Raw genomic sequence first — 18,839 nt, 5'->3', positions numbered from 1 at the left:
ACTATATATTATTAATTATATTAATTAATATAATTAATATATAATTGATAATATAATATAATTTAATTTAATTTATATATATATATATATATATATATATATATATATATATATATATATATATATAATTTTATACAAAATACAGTATAGAAAACAAAGCACATAAGTTCGTTTAATTATATTATATTTATAATAATTAATAATTACATGTAATGATTGATTTTGTTAAACTAAAATTAAATGTCCTGAATGACAAGTCAGATAAAAAGGGTTTGACACGGAACGTGTTAACAATGTTACAATTATTACAACAATTTATTCGTCTATGTGCTTTTTTTTTTTTCATTTTGATTGACATTCATTTGGATTGTTCATATCGAGATGCCATTTAAAGATTAAATTTTGCTCATTGTAATTGGTACATCAGAGGAGAGATCATCTCACGGTTAAATTTTTCATCCCATTGAATACTTTCAATGTTTCTCGATGTTATGATCGAAAAATGTAGTCAATAGAAGAAGTTATTTCCTTCAGGAACACTCCATTTAATGAAATACTCTCTCTGTGATCGAAGAGTGCTACTGCTCGTTGATGGATGTTGGTATTTCCAAGTACTATCTTTCTATTGACAAAGTCTCTGGGCACTGACGAAGTACTTTCGATAGGTTTTTTTTCTTTTTTTTTTTATTATTTTTTTCTTTTACTTTTTCTTTATTTTTTCGTCTTCGTTTACCGTCGACCAAGGACGAAAGAATTGCAAGCCAAAATGAAAAGCAGCACAGTTGTGTGGTTAAAACTAACTGGATTCTGGTTAAGAATTATTTTTATTGGGCTGGGGTATTTTTTATTTCTTTATTTTATTTGTTTTTTTGTCTTAGGGAAACATTTTCAGTATAATTTTTAATAATTGTTTATAATGCTGTTGAAAATCCACAAATGGTAGATTCAATATAACGAAAATATGGTACAATATTTAAATAATGTTTTTAATTTCAATGAAATTTGTTGGATTATTTTAGCAATAATTGTGTGAAAACAAAAAGAAATTCTAATGAAAAACTAAATTAGAAAATATAACGTTAGAAGCAGTAAATTTGTTTAACTTTTGCCAGCAAACGATGGCTATTAAGTTTAACCATAACGTCTTGATTTTATTTTTCTTTTCTGCGTTTTTTAATTTTGGTTTCCTTTTTATTCGAAATCAATGACTTCTATTAATACTTTTTAATGAAAACCTTTTGTTAGATTGCATTATTAGTTGAAATGTTTTAATTATTTTTTATTTTGTTGTCTTCTGGATATAACCAACCGTGGGAAGCTTAAATAATTTTGTTTTTGTTTTTTATTACTTTTTACAGAACGTACAGAAAAAGAAAAAACAAACTCTTAAATTGAATTAGCATCATATAACGTTACCATATTTTCATATAAAACACATTATATAGTACAAATATCACATTTCCCAAAGTACACACGTGTAAGTAAATTGTATTTCATTTTTAGAAATATCATAAAATAAAAATTACTTTTTTTTTTTTAACAAAGTTTATTAACATTTGAAAAGCAAAAAACATTTCATTTTTTTTTTCATTTCACTCATGTCAGATATTTACGTGTTGCTTTAATGAACATTTATTTTTTTCAATTGAATTTTCAAACTTCCACTTAATCACTTGACTGTGGAATTTAGTTTGAAAAGATCATTATAGGGTGTAGAAATAAAAACAAGTAACGACGTGTATACACGTCGAACGCAGGACAAATGGTATTATTATAAATTTGACGAAAAACCTGGTAGGATTACATTTTTATTCAAAGTCACACACAAAAAATAATAATTCGTTTTTGAATACGTTATTCTTAATAAAAGTTTGAAAATTGTCAAAAAAAAAAATAAATAAATAAAATACATAAACAAGAAAAATTGAAGATAGGAAGAATAAACGAAGAAAAATAAGAAAATAGTTAACAAAATTTCAACCTATGTATGTGTGATATGTTTCATAGTGTGCACGGTACTACGCAAAGTGCGACTTCACACAGGGTCGTACACCAAAACCTTGTTTCCATGCGATTTCCATTTTTTCGAGCAAACGCGACACATCTTATAAATAAAAATAAATTAAATAAATATAAATAAAATACATAGAGCTCGTATTGATAATATAAAGAGAAACATATCACCAAATAATATTCTTATTACATTTTATTGAGATTACGAGTTTTTTACAGTGAATGGTAATTTTGTATTTTACACGACGAGTATACACGTCAAACGCATCTCAGTAGAGATTTGGAGTTTTTTTTTCCTACCGGTTAATATTGAATACTTCAACCTATTGATGTATCAAATCCCAAAGAAGAAAAATGGGAAGTTTCATCTTTCAAATTATTATCAGGATTTTTGAAGATTTCATATCACCTCTCAATTTACGTTTAATCGCGTTTGGAATTGTGCCAAAATTATTAGCTAAAATTCATATTCCATTAATCATCATTACATTGTCTTTGATCAAACTTAAGATTTCAATCTACTACAACGACGAGTCTCGTTAATCTTTCTATGTGAAACTATCATTCAACATTTACTTTCGATTTATCATAACTCACAAATAAAGAAAAATTATCTTAAATTTAAGTTAAATACTTTTGTGTAAATTTTTCACTAATACGACAAATAATACGGCATAATATCACTTTTTCATTTGAAGAATATTTCATCAATCATCTCTCTCTCTCTCTCTCTCTCTCTCTCTCTCTCTCATTGACATTATTAAACGGATATTAAATTTTATTCGAAAAATGTTACATTGGACAATTTGACAAGTGACAATTATAAGAAACATTTTTTATTGTAGAATTAAATAAAACAAAATCTTTCTCGTATAAAAAAATAATCTAATAAATCGTCAAAGTAAATGCAATAACGTCATTCCAATCGATTAGATTTTACTCGACCATATTCGAATCGAACAAGTAAATATATATATATATTTTTTTTTGTTTCTCTTCAAACTTTTATTCCATTGTTTTATAACTTCTCGATTCTCTGAATTGTTATACAAAAAAAGAAAAAAGAAAAAAGATACAACTAACGAACCAATCGAATTATAAAGAAAGAAAAAAAATATGCAAGATTCACTAAAAAGTTATTCGGTGGGCCCTGGATAGCTCAATTGGTTAAAAAGAGCATTAAAAAGTTATTCATAATAAAATAGATAAATCGTAAAACGTCTTAACCATCGGAATAAGAGTTGAATTGAAAAAAAAAAAAAAAAGTAGCACAGTTGTAGTCCTAGAAAAGAGTTCGAACTTTCAGTTAGCTTTTCATAGTTGAAGAAGTTGCGAAAAATGCACTATAGTATACTCTAACCGTTTACTTTCGGTTTAAGTCGTATCTTTCATATGTAAGAACGACTCGTCAAAAATCTACATATGTAGAATATAATACATATGTATAAATAACCATATAGTAAAATATAGATAAATACTTACAATACATATATATATTTGCTTACGTACCATACGTGATATTTCAATGCATATTTCGATCGAACATTGGACAAACCTCGTGTACAAATATCGAAAGAAGACATGAAACGTTTCCCCATACTCGCATTATCCTTTTGCTATCGTCTGCTACTCCTGCTGCTACTTCTACTACTGCTGTTAACGATTATCAATAAGCATTAATCCTCTTAATGACTCGAAAAGCGGATATTGTGAACTGTAAACCATTCACTTTTGCAATCGTGAACTTACCGATCGATACTACGATAATCACTCAGAATTAATGGCGTTTAATATACTCGATGGATTATTTCCGGAAAATGACAACTGCAGGATACGAGTGTTACAAGGATCATCAATTGTCTCGTTTTACTTCGAGCTCTTCGTTTGCTTGATAGTTCAACTCATGCCTAAACCACCTACGTATCTATGTAACTACATACATACATACATTTGTATATACATATATATATATATATATATATATATATATATATATATATATAATAGAAATCCTGGCGAAGGAAGACACGACATATATGTATGTATACATATCTGTGCAAGTACTATCATATACTAACGCGTTTTCGACATTGCATTTGCATGCACATTTGTGGATGCAATGTCTAGCTATCCTCACACGATTACAACACACACATATTTCTCTCTTATCTCTCCTATCTCTCTCTCTCTCTCTCTCTGTCTCTGATTCTCTTTCCTTCTCTTTTTCTTCATTTCTATAACCGAGATAAACCTAGAAGACAAGTGTGGGCGTTTCGATCTATCCTGGCAACGAAGAAATTAGAAACACCGAGCGAGAACTCTTGACTTTCTTGAGAAACAAGAGTTACATTCGTCCTCTTATTATTCGAAACCGCTACGAGATAAGTTCTACAAAAGAATAATCAAACTGTGACTCTGCAAATACAACATTGTATCAATGTAGAAGAGAACGAAGATTGTTCCTTGTTACTTTTCTATTTGATTTGAGTCAATTTGTTGGAAGTAATATGCGTTTCTTATAAAGTTGGTAATATAACAAACGGGATATTTATTATAAACGCTTTCTGACAAAATTATTTTTTTATTTCAAACAAACGAACAAATTAATCAAGAAACATTTCTGAAATGTAATCAAACAAACGAACGAATCAAAGGACATTTCTGAAATGCAATTTAATTTACAATACGTCGTTTTTAATCCGTGTATTATAATTTTATGTTATTCTTATTGTGTAAAGATATCGATGTTTTTTTTTCTGAAAAAAAAAAAAAAGATGAACGAGAAGGAAGATATGAAAGCGAAAACTTTGCATATTTTCCCCTAGAGGAAAGTATCTATAAATAATAATTATTGAAAGTATCGTGACAGAGAAAGTCTGAGGAAGGTCTGCTTACTCTCTTACGTATTATCAGAAGTAGCCTAGGTTGCATCGTAAAATCGATAAAACATTTTTCATTCACGATTTTTATACACACACACACACACACACGCGCACGCACACATAGTATTTCTTGCATCGAATACAATTCAACGTAACGTTTACTCTAATCTGAAAAAGACATAATATTATACTTAACGAAATACGTGAAATGTCGTGATCTTTGACAAAACGAGAGATAAAAGAAAGGGGGTAGAAGAAAGTACGAAGCAAAAGGGGACAAAAATTATCAGGGCGAATAGAAGTGAAGAAAAAGAAGAAGAAGAAGAAATAGAGAAGAAACGGGTGTCTCTGTGACTGTCCACGAGGAAAAAGAAAAAGGAAAAGGGAAGCAAGAAGGATGATGCGGGTTAAGGAAAGAACGATAGAGAGTGGGGGACTTAGAGGGTAAGGGTAGTAAGGTCGAAATCGGGGTAGGAGAGTAAACCGAAGATGGTGGGCGAACATTGCGGTCCAGAGGGATGAAGAGAAGGAGCTGCCGAGTTGCTGCCAGTGCTGCCACTGCTAGCGAGAGAAAATAGAGAGAGGGTGAGAGGGGTCGCCGTTCGGATGTGGATAGCCCTGTTCGTTCCGTTTGTTGAGGGTTGGAAGGGATGAGATAGCTGGTAGGTAGGTGGATGGTGGTAGCGGATGGTGGTAGTGGATGGTGATAGTGGTGGTGGTGGTGGTGGTGGAGGGTCGGTTGGTTTGCGTGGACCATCTGCGCGGCAGTCGAGGCCGCGAGGGCTCAGTGCTGGGGAGCGCGGCACCGCGATGCGTCGTCGGCTTTCCGTTGCTGCCGCACTCGTTCTCATTCCCTTCTAAACTTTTTCTCTTCTTCCGTCGCGTGACTTTTTCCTCCCCTGCCTGCTGCCATTCCTAACCCTTTCAAGTTTCTCTTATAGTTTTCGTTCTAGGGTTTATTTTTTTCCCCCGTGTCGTGCGTTTGCTTTAAGTCCGGTCGCGTATTATCTTAGTGTGAGTGTGTGTGTTTTAGGGTTTTACGTACGTTTCCGTTAAAGTGCGTTTCGGTGTTAGTTCGCGCGTTTAGTATTTCATCGAAGGGTGGTAAAACAACGAGGCAAATTGGACATGGCACCGGATAGGGCCATGTGGCGTTACGATTGGTGAGAGGAAGAGAAGGAGGAGGAGGAGGAGGAGGAGGAGGAGGTGGAGGCGCGTTTAGACGACGGAGCGACGCGTTGGAAATGGATCATCCGTATGCGGGAGGTTGGGTGCCTCAAGGTCATGTCGGAGGTAGTGGTGGTGCAGCAGCAGCAGCAGCTAGTGGCAGTGGTGGTGGTGTTGTTGGTGTTGGTGGTGGTGGTGGTGGTAGTGGTGGAGGAAGTAATGGTAGCATTGCCGGTAACATCGGTTATTCGAACACGGTGCCACGATGTTGGGACCGATCGTGCAGATCTACCGATCCGTCGCCGATGCGACCGATCGAGCACGATCTACGTACGACCGAAACGATGAGATCTATGGAATCCATGAGATCAGCGGATTCCATTATAAGACAACCGATGATGGAACCATCCTCGGCAAGGACCGGTTCGATGGATCGTCGACAATCTAGTAGATCCATGGAAGCAATTGGTAGACCACAAATGATGGATCAAATACGTACCGAACAACCAAGACCGATTCACGATCATCTAGGTAACGTTCCAACGTCATCAATGTCAGCGGCAACCATGAGGAGTAATCCGATGGAACATCACGCTATGCGCGTAATAGAACATCCCTGTCGTTTAAAAGATCACGCCAGTTATGTTCACGACCATCACCTTGGTAGACCCCACGAACACGGCTGCAGGTCGGTCGAACACGTTTCAAGATTACTCGAGCATCGGTTAGCTCACGATGCACACACCAGACCACCGCCGCCCCAATCGTCGGCTGGCATCGAACAGACCCCATGTCGACCCATCGATCATACCCCAAGGCCGACCGTTAACTACTCTTGTCGATCGCTCGAACACGCACCAGGAAGACCCATACCCATGGATTGCGTTATCTACGGACCCCACTCTCACACGCCGCCCAGATTACCTGCCGAGAGTCCCTTCCGCATCAACTGTCCCGTGCACAGTCCTTTTCGCTTCAGGTTCCTCAATGGCGCTGCTCCCGACTATCACTCTCATCAGGTAAATATCCTTAAAACACATTCTCTCTCACACTCTTTGACAACTTTCTAGACACCCGTTAGACTCTAAGACTTTATTTTCCTATGAACAACTACTACTTGTCGTATAGTTCACACTCGAAAGATCACATCCCCCTTTTTTCTTCTACGGATGATGGTGGCCTTCTTTTTAAAGGGCTGCTTCGAGTAATAAAGCAAAGGGAAAGAGAAAAAAACCTTGACCTTCTGATCATAGGCGTAGGCGTACTCTTTCTCTCTTTCTCTCTCTCTCTCTCCCTCTGGAAATGCCTTGGATAACGGCGAATGCCATCATCGTTGACTTTCGCTCACGTGCATATAATCGGTGTGTGTGTGTGTATTAAAATCTATTTTTATCCTACCGAGTACTTTCAACTTTATAATCTATATAATATAATTTTGTTCTATCCATTTTTTTCTTCCTTTTTTTTTCTTCGTTTTTTTTACATCATTGACTTATTAAAATATTCTACTTGAAAAATTTCTCTACATCGTTCTATACTAATTAACAACCGCGAACGTGCAATATTAAAATCTAACCAATTTTAACGTCGACTTTGCTCATTTTTTTTTTTTTTAACCTTTCTTCCTCTAACACAAAGAGAGAGAGAGAGAGAGAGAGAGAGAGAGAGAGTGTTAGTGAGAAAGAAACGTGTAATCAAGTAAGAAAGATTTCCAACAAACTTCCTCAATTACTACTTCTCTTTTGAATAAAACATAACGTTAGCAATTGAACGAGAGTTCCTGCCAAATGTTAATCCATATGCTGGACGAGAGAGTAATATAACTCTTCTCGAGTACGCCTTTGGCACTTGGAAAGCTATCGGTTTTTTTTCTTTTTTCTATTTTTTTTTCTTCTATTTTTTTTTCTTTTTTTTTTTTTGTGAGAAAAGGAAAGAGTGTCCTCGAGAGTGGAACGCTTACGGCGACGAATGAGATACTTCTTTTCTAAATTGACGTGAAATTCCGGCTCGGAGCTTTTCGTTGCCGTGAAGAAAAATGGATTAAGATTGATTGGCGTTCTCTCTGACGTAATAGTATTGGATGAAAATAACGAAATATACAACGATAGAACTTTTATACTTATCTATCTAGCAATACGCTTTTTATTGTGAATTATAAACAAAAACAAAAATTAAATTGATGAGATTATTTATTAAAAAAATAATGATGTGTGTGTGTGTGTGAATGTGTAGATTGACTGCTATTCTAACAATAAAATTATATTATGTTCGGTTTATACGTTTTAACGTTATTGTGCATATTATTTACGAAATATCTTTTTGTTTTTTATTTTTTCGTCGTTGTTTCAATATTCGTAAAAAAAAAAAAAAAAAAAAAAAAATTAGAGGAAAATTTTTTCGCAAGAACGCAATTCTCGAGTTCAATTTTATAACAAAGGAATTTACTCTTCGCTCTCGTTAAATTTGATATTTCCCGCGTTGTATTAATATTTTGATCGAATCAACGCTTTGTGTATTTTGTTTCCTTTTAATGAACAAATTAAATGTATATTACCTCTACCTGCCATTATCGTAAATGAAATTAGAACGAATTTTCAACGTAGACGTTTATATTTTCATTATTAATATATTCTTTTTTGTTTTATAAAATAAAGAAGATATATATATATATACGTATAATAAATATGTATATTGAAAAATATTCTTTATTATGTAAATATTTTTAACGCGTGCTATAATAATTTTAATTTAAATGAAAACAATTTAACTATCCTTATATTTAACTATGAATGTTATTATTTAAGAATTTATTATTATTATTATTATTATTATTATTATTATTACTTTAGATCATTTCGTATTTGTCTCAATTATTATATATATAAAATACTAAATATATAAAATATATATATAAAAAATATAATATATTAAATAAATAAAAAATTCTTCATCGTGAAATAAAAAAACCAAGAGAGAGAGAGAGAGATTAGTGCTTGATATTATTTTCTATAAATTGATAATTGTTTAACATCAAAGTTACTTATGTATATGCATCAAACGATATTATCATCTCATATTCATTGTCAATTTGATGATCACGTGTATGGAATAGCTATGGATTAATATTTCATGTATTAGAATTTGTCGAAGTAACTACTCCCGCGTAAACAGATTCTTGTCGATATAACCATAGTAGTTATGTTAGAAATGCTTCAAGTATCTTGATATGGATTATACATACGTCCTTGAAGTGTATAGGTTTCGAGACATATAGGGAGTGTACGCGATCAAGCCAGATTTCTCTTGCATTAACGTCATTGATGAGAATCCTTGCTATTAACATCGAGTGCATTCACTATGAAACAGTACGTCAACGACGACGATATTGTTGTCATATATATATATAATAAACCCACGTTAATTTATAATTAGATCTATACTATTATCGGTCGTTAAGGTTTTAAACACTTGAACCCTTTTCTTCTTCTTTCTTTCTATCTTTTTGTTTTTTCTAGTTGTTAGAAAAAAATTGATTATTTAATTTAATATTAACACGTTGAGCGCCACGTCAGTCATCGGTGCTTGACACTCAACTATTTTTTCAATACAAAGTAAAGTCTCTGGCCTGACAAGAATTTCTCCAAGAATTCGAGTGGTTTTCAATGTGTTAAAGTTGTCAAGTTTATCTCTCATCGATATTTTTTTTTTTTTTTAAATTATCGTATCAATTTTATCATCAATGATTAAGAAAGAGATTAAAAATTTTTCTTGTTTTCACCAAACCTTCTTTTTTTTTTCTTTTTGATTTTTTTTCAATTTCCTAGGATTCTGACGATAAAAGTTTTGACCTAAAATCGTGTTCTAGGAATATTATCTTACTCTTTCTACTTCTTTTACCCCTACCCCATTCGAAAAGAGAAAAAGATGTTGAATTTCGCATATTTCGTGCTTAAAATAAAACACTGATGACTACACACACCACCAAGTTGTGGCCTTTACGAGATCTGACCTATTTCACGTGTGGTGAAACATTGGATTTTCTTAATCCAACCTCGTTCCATTCGAAAAAGACGATTCCTCTTTTTCTCCTCGTACTCCTTGCTCTCCTTTTTTTTTTTTTTTTTTTTTTTATTACCAAGAAGCTAGATGACAAAAATTTTCATATAAGTTATTATAGGATAACGTGTAACTCTCGCGAATTCGTTTTAAATCGATCGATCCTTCCTGTCCTATATTTCGATTTATGTTTGTTATACATGTATATATATGTAAATGTATATTAGCACACAAACGAAATTCTATATCTGCGATTTTATGGGTACGATTGTACATCTACAACACTATTCCACACAAATAATACATCATATATACATATACATATATATATATTTTATGATTTATCACGTGCATATTATTATACGAATATATTCGTAATAATATCAGTGTATTTTGTATTATTTTTTTTTTCTTTGCTCTTTTAACAAGAGAAATTATTTTGATAAATGTTGAATATAAGATTTGTTATCAATGTTGTAATTATCAATGATTGAATTTGAAATCTATCAAATTGTATGATTAATATAATTTTATTATTGATATTCTAGAACAAATTTGATGACGCATATTTTACGATGTTATTTTATTTTCAAATGTACGATTTTTCTATAAATGTAGTAGGGAATTTTATTTAAGGTGAGAGGTGTGAGGTGAACATACATCCAGTTTAATCCTACTAATAAGATTTATTTAAAACGGGTATTAGAAAAAGTACAATAACAGTTTTACAATCTTACGATTACAAATTAGATGAACGACTGTATTCTTACAATTGCGACTGTTACAACAGATGACTAACTAAGGCTACTTTCTTATTTCTTTCCACATATTTTATATCAGAAATGATCTACACCCCTTTGAAGAGGGAAGGAGCTTACGAATCTTATTGACCAATAGCATAAGGATCCACCCCCATAGTCCACCGACGAGTACAGCCTATGGTTTTTGGTAGTGGAAACTATGCATAAAGAAACTTGATCTAGAAAATCGGAATGTTAATTCTTTTTATGGTATCACATGTGTTTACATAGGAATTCGAAACCTCGCAAAGGGGCCGACAATGTACAAAGGGTTTTTATCGCACCAATATATCTCGGATAATTCTTAGGTTTGTTTGTTTATGGTTTTATGGCCTTCCTAATCTTTTCTTTTAATCTCTGAATAGAGTTTTCCTTTTTTATAAAATAAAATATAAAGAAAAGAACTGTGAATGTTCGACATTTAAAAATTCTTCTACATAGATACATTTGTTAATAATATTTGAATGAAAATGAGTAATGATGGTACGTACCACGTAAAGGTTGAATGATATTTGTAATATTCATCCATAATGCTAATGACTTAATTTAATATTTATAGTACGATACATTATAATGGTGTAATAACAACGGAAACATACATACATAGATACATATATATATATATATATATATATATATATATATATATATATATATATACCAATTTCTACTCTCGTTTCGTGGTAAGTTAGAATACAATGGGCTTCGGTGGGTAGAGTCAGAATCCAAAGTACAACTTGAGTTATAAGAGGAAATGCTGGTATTCAATGGTTATAAACTATTTTCCCTCGTACAATCATCGTCAACCTTAACTTGCTTTCCATTATTGCATACATTTGCGAGAAAGCGAAATACGCTTTATCCTTTTGCGATGTTATATCAGAAAGAAGAAGAAAAAAAAATCAAGAAAGAAAATACGTAATGATAATGGTGCTCTGTGGATTTTGTCCGCTGAGGTGAAACGTGGTAACTGGAACAGGATAAAGAGCAAAGCGAGGGGTTGAAAGAGGAAGGGAAGGAAGGGGTGAGGGTGTGGGTTATAAAAAGAAGAAAAATGAAACCCGTTGAAATGATTTACGAGTAGATTTTACCCTGTGACGCTTCATTTTGTATACCTTAGCGTACTATCATTTGCTCGTTTAATGGGGCTCATCATAACAGAGAGAAGAAATGCAAATAAACCAGAGAAAAACTATTCCTTCTATCCCATTTTTTTTTTTATTTTTTTTTATTTTTCTATTTTTGACAAGAAATTGAAAAATATTACTCGCGTCATACCTTTGTTTTGTTATTCCTTTCGCGTTCTTTTATATTAAAACGATCGTGAGTTCTAGGTAAAAGGGATTTATTTATTATTTGTTTATCACCACGCGAGATTTTGTAATAAAGAAACAAAATTTAAAGACGTTATCGTCAATAAAAATTTTTAAAGATGCCCAAAATTAAGATTTGATATATTACAAATATTTATTTCTAATAAAAGGAATTATTTATTATTTGTTTATTAATTTCCACAGCGAGATTTTGTACAAAAAGAAACAAAATGTGAAGACGTTGTTGTTAATAAAAATCTTGCAAGATGCAAAAAATTAAGATTTGATATATTAAAAATATTTTTTTTTCTAATAAAAGGAATTATATTTATTTAGTATATATATAGTATATATAGTATATATAATATAGTCATAGATAAAAATCTGTAAACATACAAAAGATTAAACATTCAATATAATTAGAGATTTATTTTCATTCTAAAAGGAATAAAGAAGACAAATAGTTTAAATATGATAAAACAGGTAAAGAAATGACAATCGTAATTTATTTAAGCTCGGCCAATCCTTTTTGAGCGTCTTTTTTGCGGATGCGCGTTTAATCGATGGCCGACTTTCTCATACTGGGGTGCTGTTGGTTGGTGCTGCTGGTACTGGTACTGCTTTCGAACACACTTTGTCGGCATTATGAGGAACCCTTTGTACGTAGAAGATACAGGTATATTTGCTCATCCTCCTTGTCCTAGCATTACGCTCCGAATATATCCAAGATCAATCTAAATATGCATCGTATAACTCTCCTCCACTTATTTACAGTAAAATCTCACTGGATTTTATCTATGTAAGCATAGAAATCATCTATAACAACAGTGATGTAACTCTATACTTTTAGATTTATTTTGTCGATATATTCAAGATAAGTGGTGTGTCTCCTTTTTCTAAATTTTCTTTCTAATATTTCTTTATTTTGTTTACGTGTGTGTAATAGTTTTCAAAATGTCGGATGATTCTAACGGAATATATGAACTTTTATAGATACTTTCTTGGAAATAAAATTGAAAAAAAAAATAGAAAAATGATGCGTATAAGTTCTCGTCAGTTATCTTTTTCAATATAAAGAATATCTTACATCGCTATTTTCCGATACACCTTCTTCTTTTTTATTATAATACGCGATACCATATTTATTATGTAACCAAAGAAGCTTACGTTCTTTCTTTATGTATCGCGGACAAAAAAAAAGAAAATTAAGATTCTTCTCGTATAAACAATTTATATTTCATCCGATATTATTATGGTGAAGTAAATAAATAAAAATAAATCGATTTAAATAAGGTATAACAACAAAAATTACTTTCACTTGCATAACGTGACAGTCCTTTCATCGAACAAACTGCAATTATCAAAGTTACGTTATTACGTGATTATCCTTAAGTCAATTGAGTTAAATGAACTGGTACCAACCTATGAGATTATAATAATTAGCTTAACAATACTTATTTATTCTCATTGTGTAATACAAAAATTAGCTTTCAATTAGATGACGTTGCATTCATCTTTGAAAAAAAAAACAAACAAACAAAGATAAACTCGTTAGTTCGATAAATTGTACAATAATTCTTTTAAAATGATCCTCCTATATTCTGATTCATTTTTTTTCTCATCGTCACTTCGAATTTATCGAATAAACGTTTGGTTAAGCTTTTAATTCTCGACACTGACCTGGTATTAAAGGAAAGGATATTATGCGATTGTATTACAACGTTGGAAAACTCAATTTCAACAATTATGTTATTCGACTAGGAGTAAGGATTTTCCATTGGGATTGCTTATCGTACCAAACCAACTTTGTGTTGTACCAAACGTTTTCACATACACGCCGATAATCCAATCGAGATGATATTCTCATCCCCCAACCCCAACTCCCATCCCTATCCACATTATCTCTCTTCTAACGGTATACGGAAGTTTCTTGCCAAACTAAATTGCGTTTCCTTTAGACAAAAGGTCGCAGTCAGTGTCCAGAAAATGTTGGAAGGGGGATGGAAGTGGGAATAGGAAGGAGTTCGCGGTACGTTCATTGTTTTCTAGCTTTTGTTTAGTCCAAACTACATTTAGGAAGGATGAGCCAAGATAAACGATTCAGCAGAGCTATCCACGACTTCCGGTAACCGTTTTCCATGCACTTTTATTAGCTCGCGAATTTCAAGAGTGCTTGGTACTTGGGTGAATCATTTTGTTCCGATTTTCCCAGCCGCCATTCGGGTTGTCCTCGTTGTGTTCTAATTCCAGTTGGAACGAGCCAATTTCCAATGTCCAACCTCGTTTATCACACTCGAGAAGAGAATACGTTGTATGAATAAAGAATTCCATTTTTTTTTCTTTATAATTGATGTTACATTGATGTTTGAATAATATTCCATTTTCAAAGAAACGTACCATCACGTCTGGTAAAAAGAAACGAACGTGAAAAGGTGAAAAATTTATCGTCGTCTTCTTAGAGGTGTGTGTCTTGAAAAAACATATGCATAGTTTTATTTATAGACCCTAGGGAAGACAGATAAATAAATAACTAACAAATTTATATGTTTTACCAAGTTGTGACGTTACTTTTATTATGATCTATAACAGAAATTTATTGCAATGTTACTGTTTATGCATAAATATTACAAGAATAAACTTATTTTTCTTTTCCAAGAATACGAAACACACTTAGTCATTCACACATGCACTCACGCACGCCTACATATTCCCTCCCACTTTGCACTTTCTAAAGTTGCAATATAAATGTTCATTAACTTTCGTTTTGCACGGTTGATACGAATGATACCCGATGGTTACAAAAGATCAAAAATTTAATTACTAGCCTAACCTTTTCGTTTCATTTACACTTAAATGCATAGGTTTTTCATTAAAACCGGAAAAGATTTATGACCCTATGGGGTTATGTTCCTTTCTCCAATTCCTCCCAGTAACAGCAGCAGCTTTTTCTTTCATACCTTCGACCCTTGGAATGATTCCTCGCGCTCTAAATCCCCGTTTGCTCTTGACGCATGCTCTGGTTCCTTTCCGAAGGCCAGCAGAAGAGGGTCTTTAGCATTTTAAATAGTGCAGCAGTCGGCGGGACAATTTGGCTCGGGTTGCACCATGCTAAACCCTATATCACGAACACAAATCCGTGACTTTGGAGGAAGAACCTAGTCGTCGTCGTCCATTATTCAAAACATGGGGGAGGGTTAGACTTGTTGTTGGGTTACTGGGTGTGCTGCCCATCCTCTCAATGGAATACATTAGCGTCGTTACAAAGGGACAGAAAAAAAATGAACCACTTCCGCTCGTGTTTCACTTTACTTCTCTTTTCATCAAGAATAAAACACATATATAGACAAGTATATATATATATGTATATATACGTAGACCTATGTACTTACATCTATCCACAAACGTAACTGTACACGTAGATATACTTAAGAACCAAAAAAAAAGAAAAAAAGAGTTATGCTGTACGTGAGAGGAAGTCCATCTCCTTTTCATTATCGCGAACAATGTTCCTAGCATAATCTCCGAGTACGATAAGTGACCGCCTCGTTACTACTAGGTAAATATTTAACAACCCACATCGGACTTCTTCTATCAACGAAAATGCACTAGTCTCTTTTTCGTGAAATTGAACCTTGTAGTATGAACGTACTAAAATATCAAGCTTTTATATTCTCTTTTCTTGTATTTATTCCAATACTTAAATTCAATATTATTTTCTTTCGTATTGTATTTATTTATTTATCTCTCTCTCTCTCTCTCTCTTTCTTTCTTTCAATTTGAATTTCAATTCCAGTAAAGAGATTGATAGTATTATCGTATATTAAAGCATGACTAAATTCTCTCAACACCACGTTGTTCAAATAACGTTGGACCGATAGTGTATCGTATGATAGATTACATTTCCACTGTGTTACATTTACTATATTTTCATGCATTACTCTTTGTCTTTTGGCTGGCTGACTGTTATAATTAGCTGAGTGCTTTTGATCATATTTTTCATTTATATTTCTCTTTTCTCGAATCACATCCGAACAAGATACTATTATCGATCATACTAATTCTCTCTCTCTCTCTCTCTCTCTCTCTGTCTCTCTCTCTTTCTTTCTGTTGTTTAAGCTTCACATAACAGTATTATCAGTTGTTACTGAAGACAGTGTTTAAATACGGTGTTGAATCGATTGGAAAGATTCGATGGTATCGACACATAAAATGAACAAGGTTACCAACAAGTTTCGGGAAGAGATTTAATGTATCTGCACGATTGCATTCAGGTTACGACCTTGCATGATGCAAAGTTATCGAAGTTAAAGCTCAAGAAAGTTTACAGGCGATTCGCGAAGGTAGTAAAGACGAGTTGCTTTCTCATCTTAGGGTATATATATATATATATAGATAGATAATGTCAGGGACGAATCATTCTATAGGTTAAGTGGCTCTTAACCTAAGGACCCCGTTGTAAAGGAAGGATTAAAAAAAAAATTAGAAGAGGTTGTTATTTCTTTCTCTTTTCGTCGAAATCGAGTATCCCCTAAGTTGGCTAGTACCCTTCGGGGATGTCTCGTTGGTGATCAAGTTGCCACTCATCCAATGAACGAGTATATATATAGATATTACTTTCTATCGTTAGAAATAATATAAGAAGTGGGGACTCTCCTTTCTTAATAAGAAGAAAGTAAGAAATTATCTTCTTGAAAGTTATTTCTTTTTTTTTTTTTTTTTAAATCTACGGAAGTAGAAAAGTTGTTAAGAAAATTTCTTTCTTTTTTTTTTTTTTTTATCGTTTCATTTATAGTGTTGGCCGGTCACTAGTGGCTGGATTAGTATTTTTCAAAGAAAAGTAAAAAAAAAAGCAAATAGGAAGAGAAGTTTTTTCTTTACAACGAACAAAGACGTATTTACTTTCTGAAATAAAAAAGACAAGGAATATCTTCTTCTTTTTTTCTTGTTTTTTTTTTCCAAACTTATAAACTTTCAAAATCCCTCGTGCAAACTCGATACAAACAGCTTCTTCTTTATTTATTTTTATTTTTTTTTATTTTTTTTTATCGAAGACAAAGTCTATTCTAACTGGAACCGATTTTCCTATTACCCACCTGCGTTTGCCTGATGACAAAAGTTTTCTTCTATCTGTGTTCGAAAAGATATTTCACATACTTTGATAATGCAAGATATTGTCATCATTCTATTATACGAGACTTACCGCGTTCTTCATATGTCAACTTTTCTTTACCTTTACGTTTTTTTTGTTTTTGTTTTTTTAAGAAAGTCGTACGTTACAAAGTATTGACAGGCCAACCGATACTTTTTGTAGAAGCCTCTGAGAAAACCTCCTATCTTCTAATCTGTCTCTTCCATATACCTATCTACCTTATTTCACTTTCTCTATCTCACACTTTATCCATTGGCTAGCACTCGACGTCGCCAAATGGCTAATCAATATCAAAGACGTTCTCTGAGATAGAGATAGCAGCGATGCACGAACGCTTTATCAAACGGTAGAGATAGACGATATCGAATAGGGTTTACTCATGGCAAAAGGGTATTATGTCAAAAGATATAGATAAATTGTAGAATATATATCGTATATATAAATAAAAAGAAAATAAAATATATATATATATAGTAAAGAAAAATACAGGTAGAATATATGACGTTAGTATAATACACACATTTACATATTTTTCTCTTTATCATATATATACTAGGGTTGCCCTGCCACGCGTTGCTGTGGCTCACAATCAGTCCGATACACACGTCTTTAAGTCAACGAATTACCTTATACCGCCATCTGTTAGAATGATATAAACTATTCTATCTTTCAAGTTGGATGAAACTGCACACAGTGTGTAAAATTTGATTAAAATCGGTTCAGTAGTTTAGGAGTTCATTGCGAACAAACAACGCGTGACACGTAATTTATATATATTTAAGAATATTTAAATAACAGTTTTTTATCTAAATTCCTTTGTATCACGCACACGCATATGCAAATTACATTATTGCATGATATTAAACCTTAAGGAAGTTAGGTATGTCAGTTTTAGATCCGTTTCACGTCCACTAATCGGTGCAACGTTTAGATAGACAACGATGTTCGGATATAGCACTGCTGGTGTGCTGCCAGTACCTTGGGGAATTATGCAGGTTGCCATAAATTTGAGGATGGCACTTTCGAAGTGGAACCGTTCGGCATTAATTCATAACGCGGAGGAGGACAGAGACAGGGAGGTCCAAGAGATGCTGCTGGCCGTTAATTAAAATGTGGCAGATTAACGAGGATCGAGAAGATCGGGGAAAGCCTCCGGGCTATCTGAACGGCCTCCTCCACCTCTTCCACCTCCCACTGTCTCCTTCTTCTTCTCTTCGTGTTCTATATATATATGTCTTGTTAGATAATACATGGTTTACTTTAGGGTTGGTATATGCATCTCGCGTACATCGAAATATCATTGTTGGTCTTTGTACGAGTCTCTGTGGGATGTTTCGCAATTAGAACGAACTCGTGCATCCTTGTTTCGTGAATACTCACCAATGAGATGCATACAAAGTGCACCCACGCGACCATTGTGAATTTATACATATATATATATATATATATATATATATAT

General features: G+C 33.0%; 1 protein-coding gene across 13 annotated transcripts in view; it reads left to right on the top strand.

Annotated features, from left to right (window-relative positions):
- Positions 1-18,839, top strand: part of CASK (peripheral plasma membrane protein CASK) — a 168,207-nt gene that overhangs the window by 60,284 nt on the left and 89,084 nt on the right. Inside the window, exon 1 of one of the 13 annotated variants that reach the window (XM_015317667.2) lies at positions 5,686-7,081. The exons of the other annotated variants lie outside the window; for them this stretch is intronic. Coding sequence (XP_015173153.1) covers positions 6,140-7,081 — 942 coding nt within the window. The 5' untranslated portion in view covers positions 5,686-6,139. Of the gene's footprint in view, positions 1-5,685; positions 7,082-18,839 lie in introns of those variants that run through there. 13 annotated transcript variants of the gene reach the window in all.

The sequence above is a fragment of the Polistes dominula genome, unplaced genomic scaffold (genome assembly GCF_049000335.1).
Source record: "Polistes dominula isolate Pdom_NZ unplaced genomic scaffold, Pdom_raw_medaka contig_31, whole genome shotgun sequence".
In the NCBI taxonomy this organism is placed as follows: domain Eukaryota; kingdom Metazoa; phylum Arthropoda; class Insecta; order Hymenoptera; family Vespidae; genus Polistes; species Polistes dominula.
This window is presented reverse-complemented; position numbering and strand designations above follow the sequence as displayed.